At 36.4% G+C, this 18,630-nt stretch overlaps 1 protein-coding gene across 4 annotated transcripts; it reads right to left on the bottom strand.

Annotated features, from left to right (window-relative positions):
* Positions 1-5,043: 5,043 nt before the first annotated feature.
* Positions 5,044-6,640, bottom strand: LOC118749929. Of its 4 annotated transcripts, none has more exons than XM_036484692.1 (3): positions 6,556-6,640; positions 5,695-6,366; positions 5,044-5,442 (listed from the first exon to the last, which is right to left on the bottom strand). In XM_036484692.1, exons 2-3 carry the CDS (start codon positions 5,907-5,909, stop codon positions 5,331-5,333), a joined length of 327 nt encoding a protein of 108 aa, XP_036340585.1. In that variant the 5' UTR covers positions 5,910-6,366; positions 6,556-6,640; the 3' UTR covers positions 5,044-5,330. The 4 variants fall into 4 exon arrangements, with proteins under 4 accessions (XP_036340585.1, XP_036340586.1, XP_036340587.1 ...); XM_036484693.1 differs by having other exon boundaries at positions 5,695-6,235; positions 6,556-6,630; XM_036484694.1 differs by having other exon boundaries at positions 5,695-6,148; positions 6,218-6,606.
* Positions 6,641-18,630: the final 11,990 nt, after the last annotated feature.

An 18,630-nucleotide genomic window follows, 5' to 3' on the forward strand; every position in this document is an offset into this window, starting at 1 on the left:
CTACTCAAGTAGGAGTTTAACCTGCTGCAGTAGCCGGAGCGAAGTTGGGCAAGTGTAGTGCGTGTCTCCCGAGGCAGATGAAGCTCTGTCTCGTCAATGTCCGGGGGTGGTATGCCTAGAACGGCATTCACAGGTCTAGAGTCTACATAACTCGAGACTGAGTCCCTGTGAATGCCGTTCAGGGCCTGTCTGTACGCTGTCGGGTCCAGAGGTTGCTTAATGAACCTCTGGACTTCGTCCGTCAGTTCATATAGATGCCTCCTGACGTGCCTAGGCGAGGGCTCCTCTGCAAGCAGCTGTCTGTTTGGGTGGCCACTTCTGTGGCTCCCTATCAGGAACTGCTTGCAGAGCATTATGTTGTGCTCCTTAACTGGGAGCATTTGCGCCTCGCCGTGCAAGTGATGTTCTGGCGACATCAGGAGGCATCCCGTCGCTGTCCTAAGTGCCGTGTTTTGTCCCGTCTGTAGCTTCGTCCACTGCGTCCTACTAGTCCCTGGCGACCACACTGGCGCTGCGTAGTTCAAAACCGGCCGGCCTATTGCCTTGTATGTTGCCAGCAACGTTTCTTTGTCTTTGCCCCAAGTACTGCCGGCTAGCGACTTGAGGACCTTGTTGCGGCTCTGTACTTTATTGACAATAGCGGTTGAGTGCGCAGAGAAGGAGAGCAGGCTGTCGAATGTTACTCCGAGTATTTTGGGGTTATTCACCGTCGGAATTGGTGTGTCATCGACGTGAATCCCCAGCGGTAGCCTGACCTCCTTCGTCCAGGTTGTGAACAGGGTCACGGAGGATTTCGTAGGGGAGAGGGCTAGACACTTTGCAGTGAAGAAGCGAGAAAGTTCGGAGAGATAGCCGTTTACTTTCAAACACAGGTTATCAATTCCATTCCCAGTCGCCATGATCGAGCAGTCGTCGGCATAGGAGACAATCGAGACTCCCTCTGGTGGTGGAGGGAGCTTTGAACTATAAAAGTTAAACAGTAGCGGGGAAAGGACACCACCCTGAGGAACCCCCTGTTTTATTTTTCGCTGCTTACTCGTTTTGTCTCTAAATGTTACCGACGAATGTCGACCACTCAGATAATTTGCCGACCACCGTTTGAGCTTCTGTGGGAGAGAGGAGGCCTCTATATCTTCTAGCAGCGTGGAATGGCAGACGGTGTCAAACGCCTTTGACAAGTCCAACGCTACTAGAATCGTTCTCTCACAGGGACGGTTGCGGTTAAGGCCACGAGTTATCTGAGTGTTTATGGCGTTAAGTGCTGTTGTTGTACTGTGCACTTTACGGAAACCATGCTGATGCTTCGCTGGGGTCAGGTGGTTTGTGAAGTACGGGAGTAGCAAGGCCTCAAGTGTCTTCGCTACCGGGGAAAGGAGTGTAATCGGACGATACGAATCTCCTTTGTTGGCGGGTTTCCCCGGTTTGAGCAGTGGGACCACTCTCCCCACCTTCCAGATGTCTGGGATGATGAGAGTGGCCATTGACAGGTTGAGGACCTCCGTTAGGTACGCTACCCCCGCAGGACCCAAATTTTTCAGCATCAGCATGCATATTCCGTCGGGACCCATGGCTTTGGAGGCTTTCGCCTTCCCGATGGCCACCTGAACTTCACCGCAAGTGAAAGCAAGGGCGGCACAAGTTGTTGGCAGTTTGTGCAGCCTTCTGGTCACTCGACGCTTGGCTTTGTCCACCGGAGGATGCAGTATGAACTGCCGGCTAAAATAGCTCGCGCATCGTTCCGGGTCCGACGAGGCATGGTCGCTGAAGGAAATTTCGACTCTGTCGTCGTGCTTCGTCGGATTAGACAATGACCTCACGGTTGACCAAAGCTTGCTCACACCAGAGGTGAAATTACAAGTCTTCAGATGCTCCTCCCACTTCTTCCGCTTATGTACGTTTACAAGTTGCCGAATCTCCGCGTTGAGATCCCTGATACGGGGATCTCCGGGATCGGCCTGACGAAGGCTATCACGCTCATCGGCTAGAACAGCCGCTTCGGCAGGGAAGTTTGGACGTGGGTCCGATATACATCCTGCCGGTATGAAGCGAGCTGCAGCAGCAGTGATAGCCCTGCGGAACTTACGTTCACCGAGATGGACGACGGTTGGTGTGGGGAGCGCTGCGAAGGTGTTTTCGGTAAACTCCGCGTAACCTTTCCAATCAGCTTTAGAAAAGTTGATATAGGTCCGGTGTTTGGCGGAGGCAAAGTCGGTTGGTTTATCAATCGAGATGACTATGGGTAGATGGTCTGATGCTAGAGTCAGCATAGGTCGCCACGTTATGCTGTTTATCAGACCAGCGCTGACTATTGTGATGTCTGGCGAGCTACTGCAGTTACCCATAATCCTGGTGGGTGCGTCGTCGTTCATTGTGCAGAATGTCGAATCGTCTATCTGCTCAGCCAAGTCTGTTCCCCTACGATCGTTTGACAGGCTTGAGTGCCAAAGATCGTGGTGCGCATTAAAGTCACCTACTACCATACGGTTTTCACCTCTGAGGAGCGCACCTATATCAGGGTGATATCCTGCCGGGCAGCAGGTGACAGGGGGTATGTATATGTTAAATATTTCGAGCTCGACATCGCCTGACCGGATAGCGATGCCCTGACATTCTAGGGTGGTATCCCTGCGGTCGATGTCTGCTTCGATAAGAGGATACTGCACGGTGTGGTGCGTGATGAACGCTAAGCCACCACCATTATCTCGCTTGCGATCTCGACGGTGCACGTTGTACCCGGCGCAATTCAACAAAGTTGAATTGCTGTGCAACTTCGTCTCTTGGACCATGCCGACACATGAAGACGGTTATCTCCTCAATCTTGCTCTGTAGCCCGTTACAGTTGAATTGAAGGAGCTTCATGTGGTTCGGGAGACGTGTCGTGATGTGAGGTGTAAGTGAAGTGTATGTTCTTGCCGCCGTTGGCTGTGTGTGCTGCTGAGGTGATTGCCGCCCTGTGGTGGAGGTGGGGGGCGTCGCTATTGAAGCCTGCGACCGAGCAGCGCAACACGGGCCCTCGAAGTTCCCCGTCCAATCTCGCGTGGTACGCAGACCTGAGCATGCCCTAAAATGGCACCAGCCAAGGCAGGTGTTGCACTTGACTGATGTCACATTACGGAATATCCTGGTCTGACATACCGTGCAGATTGTAGGGGGAACCAGGAGTTGTTGGCGGCGGCGTGTGGGTGGTGGTGCCGTTGTGTGTGTTATGTGGTCTGTGGTGGCTGTGGTATGGTCTGTGGTGTTATTATGTTGTTGTGTTGTGGTGACTGTGTGTGGCTGCTGTGTGAGTGTGTGGGGCTGCTCGGGCGGACTATGGTTAGCCGTGGAGGCTGCTCTGTTTGAGCAACAGGGGGCCACGTACGACGTGGTCCACTGTCTGTGTGTCCGTAGTCCCGAGCAGACCTTGAGGTGACTCCACCCCTCGCAGGCATTACACTTGACTGAGGTGGAGTTGTGGTGTAATCGTCATCGGCATACACAGCAGGTGTATGTTTCTGGCCCAGGGTTTGACTCGATGCCAGCCCTGAGTAGGAGAATACGTAGTGAATGTAGCCCTATGGGCGGACAACTTCTAAGATACTTCGCCGACCTAAACGGGGTTAGATCGCCGAAACAACAGCCCTTGGTCGGGTGAAACCCGAGTCATTCCGGTACGTAGAACAGGCTGTCGTGGGAATGATAGATCGAAAGGTATTGGTGTTCCATTTACATAAATATATAATTTGTGCAGAATGTGCCATAACGTTTACATTTCTCATCCGATTTTCATTACTGCTTAGGCTCAAAATTTACTATTATGATTTCACTTTTATATCGAATTATAAAAATTATTCAAAATATAATTAACTAAAGCTGTGAAATTTTGACAAATGATTGAAAATTTAACTTTTTTCGACTTTGGTCGCTTGTAACACTTTTCATTGAGATCGGCACAGGCTATATATTTTTTTAAAAGGCACATCTGTGGGGCCATTACGTTGATTGGATGATTTTTTCATGAGATATTGACGAATAGCTCCGAAAAATACAAACAAAAAAAAAATCTCGAAAACGCTTCGTTGAAAAGATAATAGCGTATTGTTGACGTGTTAAGCGAACCAAAATTAGCTTGGAAAACGTTTCTTTCTTAGATTTAAGCTATAACTCAAAATTTTTAGAGCAGTGTTACTGGGATTTTTGATACTGATCTTAATTTTGTCGTCACCCATTGTCTATGGCCTTACAAAATTTTGAAGGCATTGACTTGTTGAAGCTTCAAAATCAAACTCATCCTCATGTAGTTATCAATCAGTTATCGACACTCTTTTTATGTTGATAAGTAAAGGACTCCCGCTGTTTATTTTAAAATATCGCATAAAATGCGGGACAAAGGCAGGACACTGGGAAAAAATCAGTACATTTTGATGTTTTTCTGTTTTGAACAGACTTTTGAATAACCGTACGGTCCTGCAAAAAACAGAACGGATGGTCACCGTACATATAGTTGATGCAACAACATGAAGTACTGAAGTTCGTTGACTGCGCAGCGTCGATTAACTACAAAGGGGCGTTTGAGCGTTTATCATGCAATTGGAATTTTCAAATAGTCGTTTATCACGCAGCGCACAATCGAACGTCAATTTTTAAGCCACTTTTTGTCAAAAAAAAGGCAAAAAATTTTTATATGATTTTTACGAGTATTTTACGTACATACGTGTATTTTATCAGCAATTGAATGTTTAGTTATTTGTACAACGTTTTTGGGTAGGGGCAGAGGGGAATGGGGCGTGTCCCCCAAACCCTCTAAACAAAAGAGGATGGACGGCGCTTTATGAAAAGTTACCGCTCCCCCTTCACCCGAAACACACCCCTTGAAAGCTGTTTCAAAATAGGGGAAATTTGGATTTTTTGAAAAAGGATTATAACCCTCACTATTTTTTATATATATTTTTATATATATATATTTTGTGTTCGACAACTCAGCTCGGAAATTTGCAAAAAAATATCATATTTCAAACCGAAATTTATTTAGTTATGTATTTATTTATTTATTTATTTATTTAATCAGCATATTTTGCAAAATAAATTTGCCAAGTATAATGTCAGCACCGGACGTCTAGGTCATTGAGTGCCATTGTTGATGTCGCTTTTAGTTAGATTTGATTATTGAGGTGATGAATTTCGAATGATTTTTCTATTTCTTCGATGTTTCTATTTTTATAATCCAGATGTCTTTAATGCTTTTATTAATCTTCGAGTTTGGAAATACTGTTAGTATGTGCTCTATAGTGAGTGTTGTTGCACTAAATGAGTAAATTGGTGGTCGAGTTTTGGTGAGGATGTGGGCGGTATTAAAAAGGTCTGTTCCAGTCCGAAGCTAATTTTATGCATTGACTACGTGATAGTTTTGTGTTGTAGTTGTCCCTGGAAATCGCGGCTGCTATTTGCACAGCCTTTGTCGGACTGAAATTATTAATAAATTGTTTTTTTTTTTTTTGAATCTTATCTACAAGTGATAAAAAATGTTTTGATGCGAGCCACGCGTTTGGGCGCAGCAGCCCAAAATTGTTGTGCAAATCACTAGATTTGAGAATTTTTGTGTTTTCGAAGCAAATTATGGCAACTACCTACATATTACTTTTCTTTTAACACCCCCACCGAGATATATATATGTATGTACAAACATGTGTACAGTGCACAAAAATAAAAACTCACCCAATAAATGATGCACAGAGATGACAAACAGGCTCTTCGAAGTCACGTTGTATTGACGACACTTTTTCAGAAATTTCAACGGCATTGCTATCTAATTGGACTTGCTTTGGTCTGCACAAGCACTTGTTATTTCTAGCTTCGCAGCGTCGTTCGTTGTATTCGCTAATGTCGCTTTTGTTGTTGTAAACTTCGTTGACGCCGTCGTTTGCTATCATCCGCCTTTCACGTTCACGTTAGCTGCTAGACACATTCAACCAACCCACAATTGGACTTGTTGCGCCAACGTACACGATTTCCAACAATGGTAATCAGTCGGCGTCGACGCCGGCGACAACGCTTCAGTCAGTTGTTGCTATTACTGGAGCAGCGACAGCCACACGCACCTTTTTGTAGTATCGTTGGCCATTTGCATATTAATTACACAATCTTTATCCCCATACACTGCTTTGGGTTTCTAAAAATGTATAATTTTTATGTATTACCTTTCGTCGAGGGGTTTTAATGTGAATAAGTGTACACGTACACGAATTTGGCCCGCCGCCTGCACGGAAGAACTTTATTAACCCACTATTTATGGTTGGTCTTATTAATTAGTACTATGTATAAGGCACAGAATTTTCGCTATCGATTGTTTTTTAAGGCACAATAAAAACAGCTAACGAGTATCTGCAGCTGTAATTCAATTTGATATGCTTGAAATTAGCCAACACTTGACATACTTAACAGTGCGGCTAACACAAATATTTCTTAATTTAATTGTAAGAAACTTTCGCAAATGTTCCACGCTATCACGCAATCGGCCGTCGTTGTTTAGATTTCTATGATTATGCGCAAATTATTCACCAAAAATATTACACCTACTCGTTATCCGTTTGATGATAAATGAAAAGTTAATAAACTCACACAAAAAATGTTAACAGAAAACATAAAATTATTTTAAGAAAAGAAGAAAGAATTTCACTGCGAGGGAATTAAATGGAAATGTCAATATCATCGAGGACGTCAGTTTAAAATAGAATGTCAAACTTGCTGGAATTTTTCTGGAAAGCACTAACGGAAATCAGTGGAATGGACTGTCGGAAGTACAGGGCGATAAACAGTTTTTGAAATGCAAGTTGACAATAAAGCTGCCTTTACATGAGGCGATTTTTTCACAAAGGATAATCGCATGCAAAAGTCGACTTGCTCTCTACTTTGAGGCAAGCGATTTTTGAATCACTATTTACACTTTAAGCTGCCTTTACATGAGGCGATTTTCCCGGCGATTCAACATTGCTCTGGAAAAATCGCTTGTCTCAAAGTGGCTGTCAAAAAATTGCTTATTTTAAAGGCAGCTTAAGACATAAGCAATAACCAGAGAACGTTTCCCTGCAAAAATCGTTGGACCATGTAGTCTATTTGTGGTAAATTGGAATACTTACAAAAGTGTTCCTCTGTCATGCTGTACCGGACCAACTCGTGTCTCTGCGCCAGCTTATTGTTTGTTATCCGATAACTGCTCGTGTTTTAACGAAATGTGATTGAAGTTGAGCATTTGAAAACACATTTGCATGTCTGGCTGTAGCTGAACGTGTAGAGATGATCGCTGTTAGTTCTTAGCTCCCAGCATGTTCTGGTTCGACTGACGTCAGAGGCAACATGTAATTTTTAATTTTTGTCTTGGTTTTTATTAATTTCGAAAAAGCATTTGAGAAGTGAAGAACAAAAGCGTGTACAAACGAAAAAATATAACAACAATGCCATTGTTAATATGTTGCAGTAGTTTCGTGCTACTCTGATGTAATGCAGGGATGGAGTATATGGTCCTGCCCTAGGACATCGCAATGTTAATTGGACCATATTTTGTATATGAATTGTGGTTAATTTTGGAGTACTCTTTACACGCATGCATGGAGTAGTCACGATTTTTGCAGGGTTAATACAGAGAAGCAGCAATTACGAATAGCCGTGTGAATTGTCAAACACTACCAAAAACGCAATAGAAGCTCACCACTCGAATCGAAAATTGAGAGCGGCAAATTAACAGATCTCAGCGGCAAGTTAACAGAGCTGAGCGGAGATACAATTTTGTTAATTTGTATCAATGTTAAGTTCTTTGGTTTGGATTTTCGTTTTCGCGGCATTGATTTAATAAAAAAAAAGATGAAAATTCTTGGTTAAATTAATGAAAATTTATTTTCGAAGATATATGCCAGGGAATGCTTTAACTCCAAAAAGTAGATTTGTTATTTAATAAATATGTGAAATCTATGCAAATATGCAAACTCATTGGTGAATTGCCGTCGGCATTTGGGTCGAAAAAATCGTTTTTTTTTAACGATTCTTACGCTACGCTATTTGCAATGCAACAAACCGCAGTTTGCTAGGTGCTTTAGTTTTTTCCCAAATTCACTTTAAAGATAGACACATTGACAAAAAAAAGCCTACAAATGCGTACTCTTTGGTAATTTGTTGTCGGCATTTAAAAGCGAAGAAAAAATCAGTTGTTATTTTTTAACGATTGCTACGCTGCTTTCAATGCAACAAACCGCAGTTTTCTTGCTAGTAAATTCACTTCAAAGATGGATACATTGACAAAAACGTACAAAAGCATCAATTGCAAAGTGGTTTTTCTCGAAAAGTTATGTTTGAGTTTTATGAACATTTATTTCGAGAAAATGTGCTATATGTATATAACCTAAGCAATTGCTCTTTCTTAAAATCTCAGACCTTTAACTCGATTTGTTCGAATAAATTTAAGTGAAAGGTGCATACGGACCAATGTGTTGAATGATGATTTTTCACTGTAATACTCGTATTACATGTAAATAATGGGGCTTATTCATGGTCAAAATAAAGTTGACACTAAAGTTAGTTACAGCTTTTTCACATCATTTTCAGTGGAATAATCTGTGAAAAAAGCTGCAACTAACTTTCTTCCTATTAGGCATGCGCATATGGATGCTTGTAGTACACACAGATGCGATAAACTAATTAGCAACGAAATTCAAAATGATATTGTTTGCGAATTGTGTTTATTTATTTATTTTTAATAATTTCCTTTAAAATAGAATTCAATCTATAACAGAAACCACAATAATAAAAGTTTAAAAGCTTGCACAAATTGCATAAAAATTAATAAAATTTCAAAAAATTGTTATCAAGATTTCAAAATTTTTAATTTGAAATTTAGAAAATTTTCAGGTATGCAGCTTTGTAGCCCATTCAATGAAGTACACTAAAGTGCAAGTTTCTAGTCATTGAAAATTACCGTTGATTTTTTTTAGAATTTTTTTTCATGAAATTAACAAAATTGTATCTCCGCTCAGCTCTGTTAACTTTCCCCTCAGATCTGTTAATTTGCCGCCCTCAATTTTCGATTCGAGTGGTGAGCTTCTAGAGCGATTTTGGTAGTGTTTGACAATTCACACGGCTATTCGTAATTGCTGCTTCTCTGTATTAAACGTTCTCTGCACGCATCAACTTTAATTGAATTCAAGTCCTTGGTTCTTAAATGGGAAGCAACGAAAATATGAAAAGAGACAAGAAAACTTGAAACGAATTGACGGTACGGAGGTATCTGTACTCTTCCCACCTCCTTCGCCAACGAACGAGCAGACTTGAAAGCAAGACTTGACGTGTCTGAAAGGGGACTTATGTTTAGAGCCATTTGGTGGATAAAGTGTGTTTGTGGCCGCATATTAACAAAACTAATGTTTATTATATACAAATTGCATAAGTCTACTATAAAATCTATGCATTTGTATATGAATTCGCATACGTTTTGTTTTCATCGGACAAGAATAAACATAATTATAATAAACGAACAACTTGACGAAGGCTTGCCAACTTGCCTACACACGGCTTATTTACCACCAACTTCTAGCGGTTGGCCAACTGATTGTCCGATAAATCGAACCGTGTGTAGGGCCTTTCACGACACTAAAAAAGAGAAGCAAAGAAAATAACTAATTAATTCAAAACAAATTGGAAGAAAGAGAAGAGTACTGCAAAATGGAATGAACAATAATCGAACGAAAATCAACAATTTACAAAATCAGAAACAAAAGCGTTCAGCGACAAAGTGGTAGCAAATTTTTTTCAAGCGAAGCAATAGCAATACACAAGTGTATAAAACGCAAAAGGGGATTATAAAATATACATTACATTCCAAATAGCAATAATAAAGAAACTACGAATTGCGACAAAATAGAAATACGATAGAAGTGAATAAAGAAGCAGTGACTACAGAACTTCCAAATACAGAAAATTTTATTGCAGTGCAGGGAAAAATACAACATTAATAATACGCATAACACATTTTTCATGCAAAGCAATTGACGCGATTTCATAAAAAAAAATCGTGGAAAAAGTGAAAGTGCAATAAAGTTGAATAATTTGGTTAAAGTACCAACAGCGGCTCCTCAGCAATACCTTCAATTGTCGTATTTCTTGTTTTCATCTGAAAAGGGCAAAACCAAGCAGAAAAAATTATGGCTGCTTCAGGATATCAACTGAATTTCAATCAGGATTTTACGTAAGTGCCATTTGATTATTAAAAACAAAAATGTTGCAATGATAAGAAAAAATTTACAAGGTCCTCCGCGCCATTGAAATTGCATAAATACCAAAGCAATTGCTACCAATGTTTGACAATAACCGAAGGCCTTGAAAGAGCAAATTTATAAACGGCGAATAGCAAAGTAAACAATTTGGATAAAGCATTTATTTACATAGGAAAAATAAAAGTCAAATTGTTATAAGCAGTCGCTGCTTTATGAACTAGTGGTTGAAATATGTATCTGTAGGTAGAGTTACGATATACTTGGAGCTGCATACATATGTAAGTCAGCCACTGTCTCATTGTTGTGATATATTCATTTTTCACTTTTGTTTGCTATCAAAAACCAGTTTCTTCGACTTGATTCCCCATTTTTTGCACTTATTTTATTCTTGTTCTGTGCAGAAACGTCTATTTTAGGTGCGCCTTGCTTTAGGTGCACTTGTACAAATCTCGACTTTTGTGTTCTTTAACGACGCACGTACATATACAACAAACACACCCTCCCCCAAGGCGCATCCATCAATCAACACCACCCACCTTGTATTGATGCGCCTTGCCCTCCCCTAGAAGAGTCGTTTATTGTTGAATGGCCCTGCTGAAAGACAAATTGGTAAAAAAAACGGTGAACTTTATTTCCAATTGTAACAATAGGTAGTATACATACATTAAAGAAGTGAAATTAAATCACCTTTAAATGAATTTCAACTTCGATCAAACAAACTAGCGAAAATACATATCAAACAAATTATCTTATTTATGCTTTTTCTTAGTCAGCTGATCATTGTTTTTCTTACTGTTTGTTTTCGTTTCATTTTTCGGGCGTTACAATTTATTTTTATTTAATTTTGGCGATGAGCTGGTCTAACAACCTTGTTTTTACCTTGTTTGGTGCCGCCAAAGTTTTATTTGCTTCATTTTTATTTTATTTTTTTTTTTTGCGTGCAAAGGGGATTTCTCATAATGATGTCACTTATGAATGTGCATTTGGCTGATAGGTGAAGCTACAAAATGCTTACTTACTGAATTTACTTCCTTCGAAACAAATCTTCAGCGCTATAGTTTATACTACGGCAGTATAGTTCATAACTTGGATAAAGTTAGTAAAACAAAGTTATTCGGAGTCATATTCCTTAATGAAATCTGACTCTGACAGCAAAAAGTTTAATGGAAAAAAAGGCAGACATGTATGACAGTAGAAAGTCAAGGTCCTTTCTAGGTCATACGGCTCTAGTTACACACTATACTAGAGGCAAGAGTATTTTACTAAGCCTCCCATAGCCAAACATCACTAACACATATTACGGACTTGGACACTTATGGAAAGAAAGTTTGCTCTTGATTCAATAAAAATGCCTGGTTAAGCTTTTAGAAAAAGTTCGCGCAATTTCCGAAGGATTAATATGGTACCGACTTATTTTCAATGTTGAGCGCTGTACTTCAAAAAGTTTGAGACACCAAATTAAATCAAAAACCAGTTATTACTAGATAATTTAAAATTGGCTTGGCCTGCATATGCAAAGAAAGCTAAAAATGGACAAGAAAGTAAGCAAACCGCTATGTAATTAAACCAAAATCGGCAAACACTTTTGTCAATAAGTGATACAGCCAATAGGTAACAATTTTGCTGTAAAAAAAATACCCTCAGCTGACTGACAAGCTATCGAATTTCTAAGGCGAATGCACCTGCATAAATTTCATTGTGAAGTTCAAGGTTTGCTTTATCTCGAATATACCGATAACTGAAGTGTGGAAACCTGTTGATGGTAGAGGCTCAACTGTTTCTAATTTTTTTTGTTGGCTCATTTATCACACTCTAGTGAGCTATCATTTGTGTGTTGCTAGATGAATGCATTTAGAAAATAATTGACCATAATCAATTTCATTCCTTGATTATTGTTTATTGATTGTAGCGAACTAAGATTTAAACGAAAAGTGCAGACAATTTTGGAAAATCGCTCAAAATTTTTTGGGTTGCAAAATAGATGCAATTAAGAGGAAATGAAGTTGTGTAATTTCTATAGCTACTACCGCTATATGTCATATGTACTATGAATGTTTGTAATAATTTTTTCCTTACCAAGCTGAAATATTGTTCATACTATGTACATACATACATATGTATGTATATACATAGGTACATGCATGCGTAATTTACATGCATTTGTACTTTTCCATTATCATACTAAAAATAATACATATTCACTATTCCAACACACTTCGCGTGCATTCATTTAGTAGATGCTATGAAATACCCTTTTGTTAAGCCATTAAAAATAAGTTTGTATGTACGTATGTACTACGTTTTCCACAATAAACAGCAAATTTTGTACTGGTTGAAAAAATGTATGAAAGGGTTAATTTCAGGTGATTATTGCACCTTTTGTTATCTGTTATTGCGGAAAATCAGTCCTATAGCTGCGTTGAAAATTAAGTACCTACTGCAATTTATCGTTGCTGCAGATTATTGTCTATTTTTGCTTTACTCTACAATATTTTTTATAAATTTTGTATTGGGAGCAATGTCCTTTTGACTCTTAAGTTAATTATGTATAACCACGTAGGGCAAAAATGTTAATTTACTGCATACTCGACATTATCAAATGTGCAAAACCAAATTTTTGATTAATTGATAAAGCTTTTAAAAGGAAAACTTAGTACTCATGCATCAATATGACGTAAACAAAATACTTAGATATCGAGCCCTAACCGCCAAAATAACGTGATTGAAATTTTTTTTATGCAGAAATATTGCTGAGCATCTAGATGCATTTTTGCACCAAAAAGAAAATTTTGAAAAAATTTCGCTTATGTACACATTTGTTGAATTTATGTTAATTATAAGAAAACATACAATTTTGACACATACATACATATATATCTATGGACTTTTGATAAAGTAACTTCGTATTTCGAGGAGGTTTAATTTTAGATCAAAAAATAAATTTAGTACAATATTGCATAGGAACAGCTCGAGATGAGCGGTTTTGCCTAATGTCTCCAGATACATACCGTTGTCTATGCATTCAAATAGCCATATTAATCTTTGTGATATTTACACATTAGGACGGGTAGAAAATTTTATTTTTCTCAAATCCCTTGGTAATAGTGATCCGCGCATAAGACCGATTCTTGTTAAAAATTCAAGAGTTCAGCAAAAAGGTTTGATGCATATTATTAGATAATAAATCCGTAAACGTAAACGACAAAGTCAAATATTCTCAAATTTATCTTTTTTCAACAAAATTGTAATTGTTCTGTTGATAATTACACTGGTCTATAGTCATGATAATATTTCTGGAATGTATTTAGGTCGCTGGTTCCATATATGTTCATCTTTTTTCACATTAAGTAGCTGTAGTTTGCAAATATTTGCAAATTTAGTAACAATTTCGGTAGCTATAATACGATAACCTTTATTTTCCATCACCCTGGAAATATTTTTTATTTGCAAAAGGGTATGGAAACAGTGAACTGGCACAAATTCGGAGAAACACAAATTAGTTTACTTATGTTCATGCATACAATAAAGAAATTACAAATAAAGGAAATTGACAAGAGCTTTTGTTCAACATTTTCAGAATACTGCCTTTACATACCTGCAGTCACGTTTCCACATAATGGAACTAACAAAAATATTTATATCTAAATACTTATTGCACGTCACCTACTTTCATATAACGGCAAAATTTAGAAACCCCGAAAAATGTGCTTCTTCGGTGAGTTTTGACTTAAAATGGTCGTTGTTCAACCTATTTGTGTTTTGTTAGTTTATGTATGTGCTTGAAACTAATATTAACTTATTAAACAATTCTGAAAACTTTAAAATTTAAATCCCTTTAATCCTTTAAATATTATATACTTCACTTAGTTACAGAAGTAATGAAGAATTGAAAGCTCATACGAAGAAATTATAGTTTTTGTAGGTTTTTCCAAATATCTCGACAAATTGTGGTCTTATTAAAAAATTATGTACTAAATTGAATAGCCTTTAATTTAATATATATACATTTTTAACAACTAACACTTTCCCTAGTTATTACCATGATGAACTATGTTCGGCTTAGACCTAAAACAACATAATATTACAATTAAATGCCCCCTACAAAATCGACCCAGCCTAATGTACATACATACATATGTACCCCCATATATGTATATGTCAATGTAGCTATAAATGCATTGTCAACTCAACGCTTTAAGAATAACCATAAATAATGTTTTGATTAAATTGTAAGATGTCGCCTTCATGTCTCACTGCAGTCTACAAAAAATATGAAAACAAATAAAGAAATAAAACAATAAATCAAAGGCATACAAGCCCAAGCTAAAATGTTGTATTAATTCGCATAAACATATGCATCTACATATATGTAGTGTAAAATTCTATTAATTTACCTTCTATGTGCATATTTATTTCATATATTCTTGAAATTTACGCTCGATTGCATAACACCACCTTGTTCCCCCATACATAGTACGTACAGTCAGCGTCAAAAATATGAATACCCCGACGTTTTGACGATTTTATTTACTTATATTTTCCGAACCAAATTTTTCTTACTCGTTAAAAAAAAAACAGAGTTCATTCAACAGCAAAAACTAGCAGAATTAATTTTTTTTAATTTCTTGCACCTTATTATACTACAAGTAATTTTTAGCAAAAAAAAAAACCGACTTAAAAAAATATATATATATACACTTGTGATCAGCTAATTAGGCCAGCAACATTTTGATCAATTTGGGCTATTTTTCTTTTGTTTATTTAATGTTTATTATTTTTCCATAAAAGTCTAGCTCATTATATAACAAACACCCATATAAATCCAGATTTCAAACTTTGTGCAAAAATTATGAAACATCTGCAAAGTTTCAGCTAAATTTTCAATTTTTATTCAGATTTTTTTGACTGCACATTCGACAATTTTTATTTGTTTAATTATTAAAAATCAAGCGATTTTTTAGCAACTTAAGACTTGCACATTATTACCCTAGAATTTAATGGGCTATTAAACAGCATACTCAAAAAAATCCTAAATAATCTGAATAAAAAGTTGAAAATCTAGCTGAAACATCGCAGATTTTTCATAATTCACCGTTTTTTCACCCTTTTTTTCTTTGTAAAAAAACTCATTCACGTCCCAATTAAATTTTTTTTATCAACATGGAATGAGGCTCGTTTGTCTTACCTTTTTTCATGCTTTGAATGAACTTATTTGCAAAGAAATAAAAAGGGTGAACAAATTCTTTTCCAGTGGCTTTAGACTGAGTTATACAAGTTTTTCTTAAAAAGGAAGATAAAAAAACAGCATTATTATGATTCCGTTGAACATTTAATTTAAATATTTTTATGCGAATTTTTTAAGCTTAAACTGTTTTGTGATCTGAGGTGAATTTTTGTAAAAAATACTAAAAAAAACTGTTACTGTTATTCACAAAAAAACCCACTTTTTCGAGGCATTTTCAACTTGGTCCAGCTCACGTAAATCTTAATATTTTTCCTAAATATTATGATTCCGATGGAAAAAAGCCGTACCGCTTTTTATTTGTGTGGGGAGTTATGCAGTCTAATGTACATACATAGATATCCATCATATCGTTGACGAGTGCCTACCTGGCTGTCTAAGCACAATTCGTCATTCCTCATTTGACTATACATATGTACATACAAACAAACTTGCAAATGTGCATCCGCATGTGCACCGTTTTGTATATGAGTGGAAACTTGCAAAGTTGGCGAAAATTGCGAAATTAACTGGTTTGTCTGTCTTGAGTGAGTATTTCATTAACGATTGCAATCAGCTGATGGAAAAAAAACAAAAGCCAAAAAATAATAAAGTAGATATCGTAAGTTTGTAGCAAGAATATCGTAACTCGAAAAAAGCACTTTAAACCAAAATAAATTTAACTAAAATGTCGAATAAATAGTATATAAGGAAACCGCATGATCAAGTCTAAATAGCAACAAAATATATAGTGGCCCTTGATTGTAGTTTGTTTGACAAATTAAAAAGTGGAAAAAGCAGCAACAGTTTACATAGCGAGTGTGTGTGTAGACCATTGGCTTTGTAAGTCGGAGTCGAGTCTTAATAAGGAAAAAAAATAAGCTAAAATTTTGAAAAAAAAAAATCACTTAGAGTAGAACACCCTCACAACAAGCTTTTCATGTGTTCAGCGCTCTATTCAGCTACATACATACATACATACATACATATAAGATTTATTTACAGCTTGAGCGTCGAAAGCCAAACGCTTGAGCGCTTGTGGAATTCTACTCTTACGTTTCTTTAACTGACTTCAAAAAAAGGAGAAGGTTATCAATTCGTCGGAATATATTTTCTTATGTATGTTACCGCATAACTTTGGACCACGTTAAACGATTTCGATATTAACTTGTTTTGATTACTATTGTTGTTGTTCATAAAAAATTTTCTTTAAAAAACGCGTTGCGTTGCGAACGTTACGCTCGGACGTTTCTTTTTTTTTGTCCGCAAAAAATTAAAAGTTAAAAAATTTGTGTGGTAAAAAATAATGGATTTAATTGTTTAAAACAAAATATATACATATATATTTTTCTAATAGATATATTTTTTAATGCCATTTCATTTTTAGAAACTTAAATTATTTTCTTATTTAAATTTTTTTGGAAATTTAACTTATTTTTTTGTTTTAATTTTAAGAAACGCATTTTATTTGTTTATTTTTTTATTAATTTTTAGATATTGTTTTAAAAGGAAAAGTATTTGTTTTAAATTTCATGTAGTTTTTCGAAACTTTACGTATTATGTACATGTGTATTTCTTGATAAATTATTTTTCTTTTTTAATTTATAGATTTGAAGGTTTTAAAAAAAGTATTTTTATTTAATTTCATTTAAATGTTAGGAACCTATTTATTCTTTTTCTTTTTTAAATTGTATTGTCTTCTTTTTTAACTTTAACTTTTTAATTAAATTCTTGGGAACAATAAAAAAAAATGTATGTCTTTAAAAATGTCTTATAAATTATATATAGGTATACATATATATATTTTTTTTAACTATTAATTTTTATTTAATTCTCTTCATATTTATAAATTTTATTGTTTTAAAAAGAAACACATTTTTAAACATTTAATTTTTAGAAAGTTATTTTTATTTATATTTTATTTTATATTTTTTTATATTTATGTTTAGTTTTCATTGTTTTAGAAAAAAAAAATTGTTTTCTTTTATTTAATTTAATGTTTAAAAAACTTACTGCTAAAAGACAAACTCGTTCCTCACGCTGGAAGATCTTTCAATTAGTCTTTCGAAAGAAAGAAAAGAGCTTTTAAGATAGTTGTCAGAATAATTGTCTTATGAAAGACTGTGGTTAGTCGAAAGACAGTTGCCGGAATTGCCCTTTTAACGTTATAGCACCTTTAATTATTAGGCCGTTAGTGACAATTATTTTTAACATAATGACACCGGTATTTTTTAATTCTGAACTCTGTCATTTAATGCCCAGTGGAAATCCGGCATTATTATTTTTTAAATAGCCTAAAGGAGGTGCTGGCACCATTTCCATGTACATATGTAATTTATAAACTTGTTTTCTTGTTATGCCATTCTTCCTGGAAAATTGTGATATGTACCTACATATTTGTTAACTGCGGTTATTATTCAAAGAGGCTGTTTGTTATGAGTTTATTTATGTGTCTGCAATATTCATAAATATAAACAGCAGTTTTTTAACTGTGCCGTTTTTTCTTTGTTTCATTATTTTCTTGCATCTTAATTAGTACAAATATTATTTACGTTTGCTCTGAATACCTACAGTTATTTGTTATGAAATGTAGTCTTTTTTGTTGTATTCAGTGTAATATTTTAGTTATCTTCTGTTTGCTCTTTCGTTGTATGCTATTTTCTGACGTATGTTGATACTTTTTTTTTATTTATTTCGCAAATATTGAAAGACAGTAGCAACAGTACTTAGGGAAAGAAGATTTTTACATAATCTTGTTCAACGATTTAGATCCATACGTTATGATTATGGAGTATCGCATACCTGGCAATAAACCTTCTAAAAAATTAAGAAGGAACCGCGTTCATATCCAGTACTTTTAAACGACGCAATATGATGCTATCTAGGTCATGATTTTCACATCATTGTCCCAAAGAATATTGTCGGCAAAAGCCGATATGGCGTGTTCGAGGTTGTGATCGCTCGAGTTTCTTGAGACAATAAACCAGTTCTTATCTGTTGATTTCATGGCAAACCAAGAGCTCGCAGTTATCTCCAAGAGAGTTCTCACTTCCCGGAAAAATGCGCCTCTAGCAGAAATTTTGCTATTTCCTGCTTGTCCTCGCAATACACTCCATCAGATCTACTTCTTCTTCATAAGTACATACATACATATGTATGTATATGGCGCAT

This window comes from Rhagoletis pomonella, unplaced genomic scaffold, assembly GCF_013731165.1.
Source record: "Rhagoletis pomonella isolate Grant_MI unplaced genomic scaffold, Rhpom_1.0 Rhpom_scaffold_00091, whole genome shotgun sequence".
Classification (NCBI taxonomy): domain Eukaryota; kingdom Metazoa; phylum Arthropoda; class Insecta; order Diptera; family Tephritidae; genus Rhagoletis; species Rhagoletis pomonella.

Excerpts from the sequence above, each read along its gene's own strand:
- LOC118749929 (XM_036484692.1), bottom strand. The coding sequence starts at position 5,909 with ATGATAGCAAACGACGGCGTCAACGAAGTTTACAACAACAAAAGCGAC. Across the intron at positions 5,443-5,694 it reads CTCTGTGCATCATTTATTGG|TCCGACAAAGGCTGTGCAAA; the intron begins GTGAGTTTTTAT and ends TAATAATTTCAG.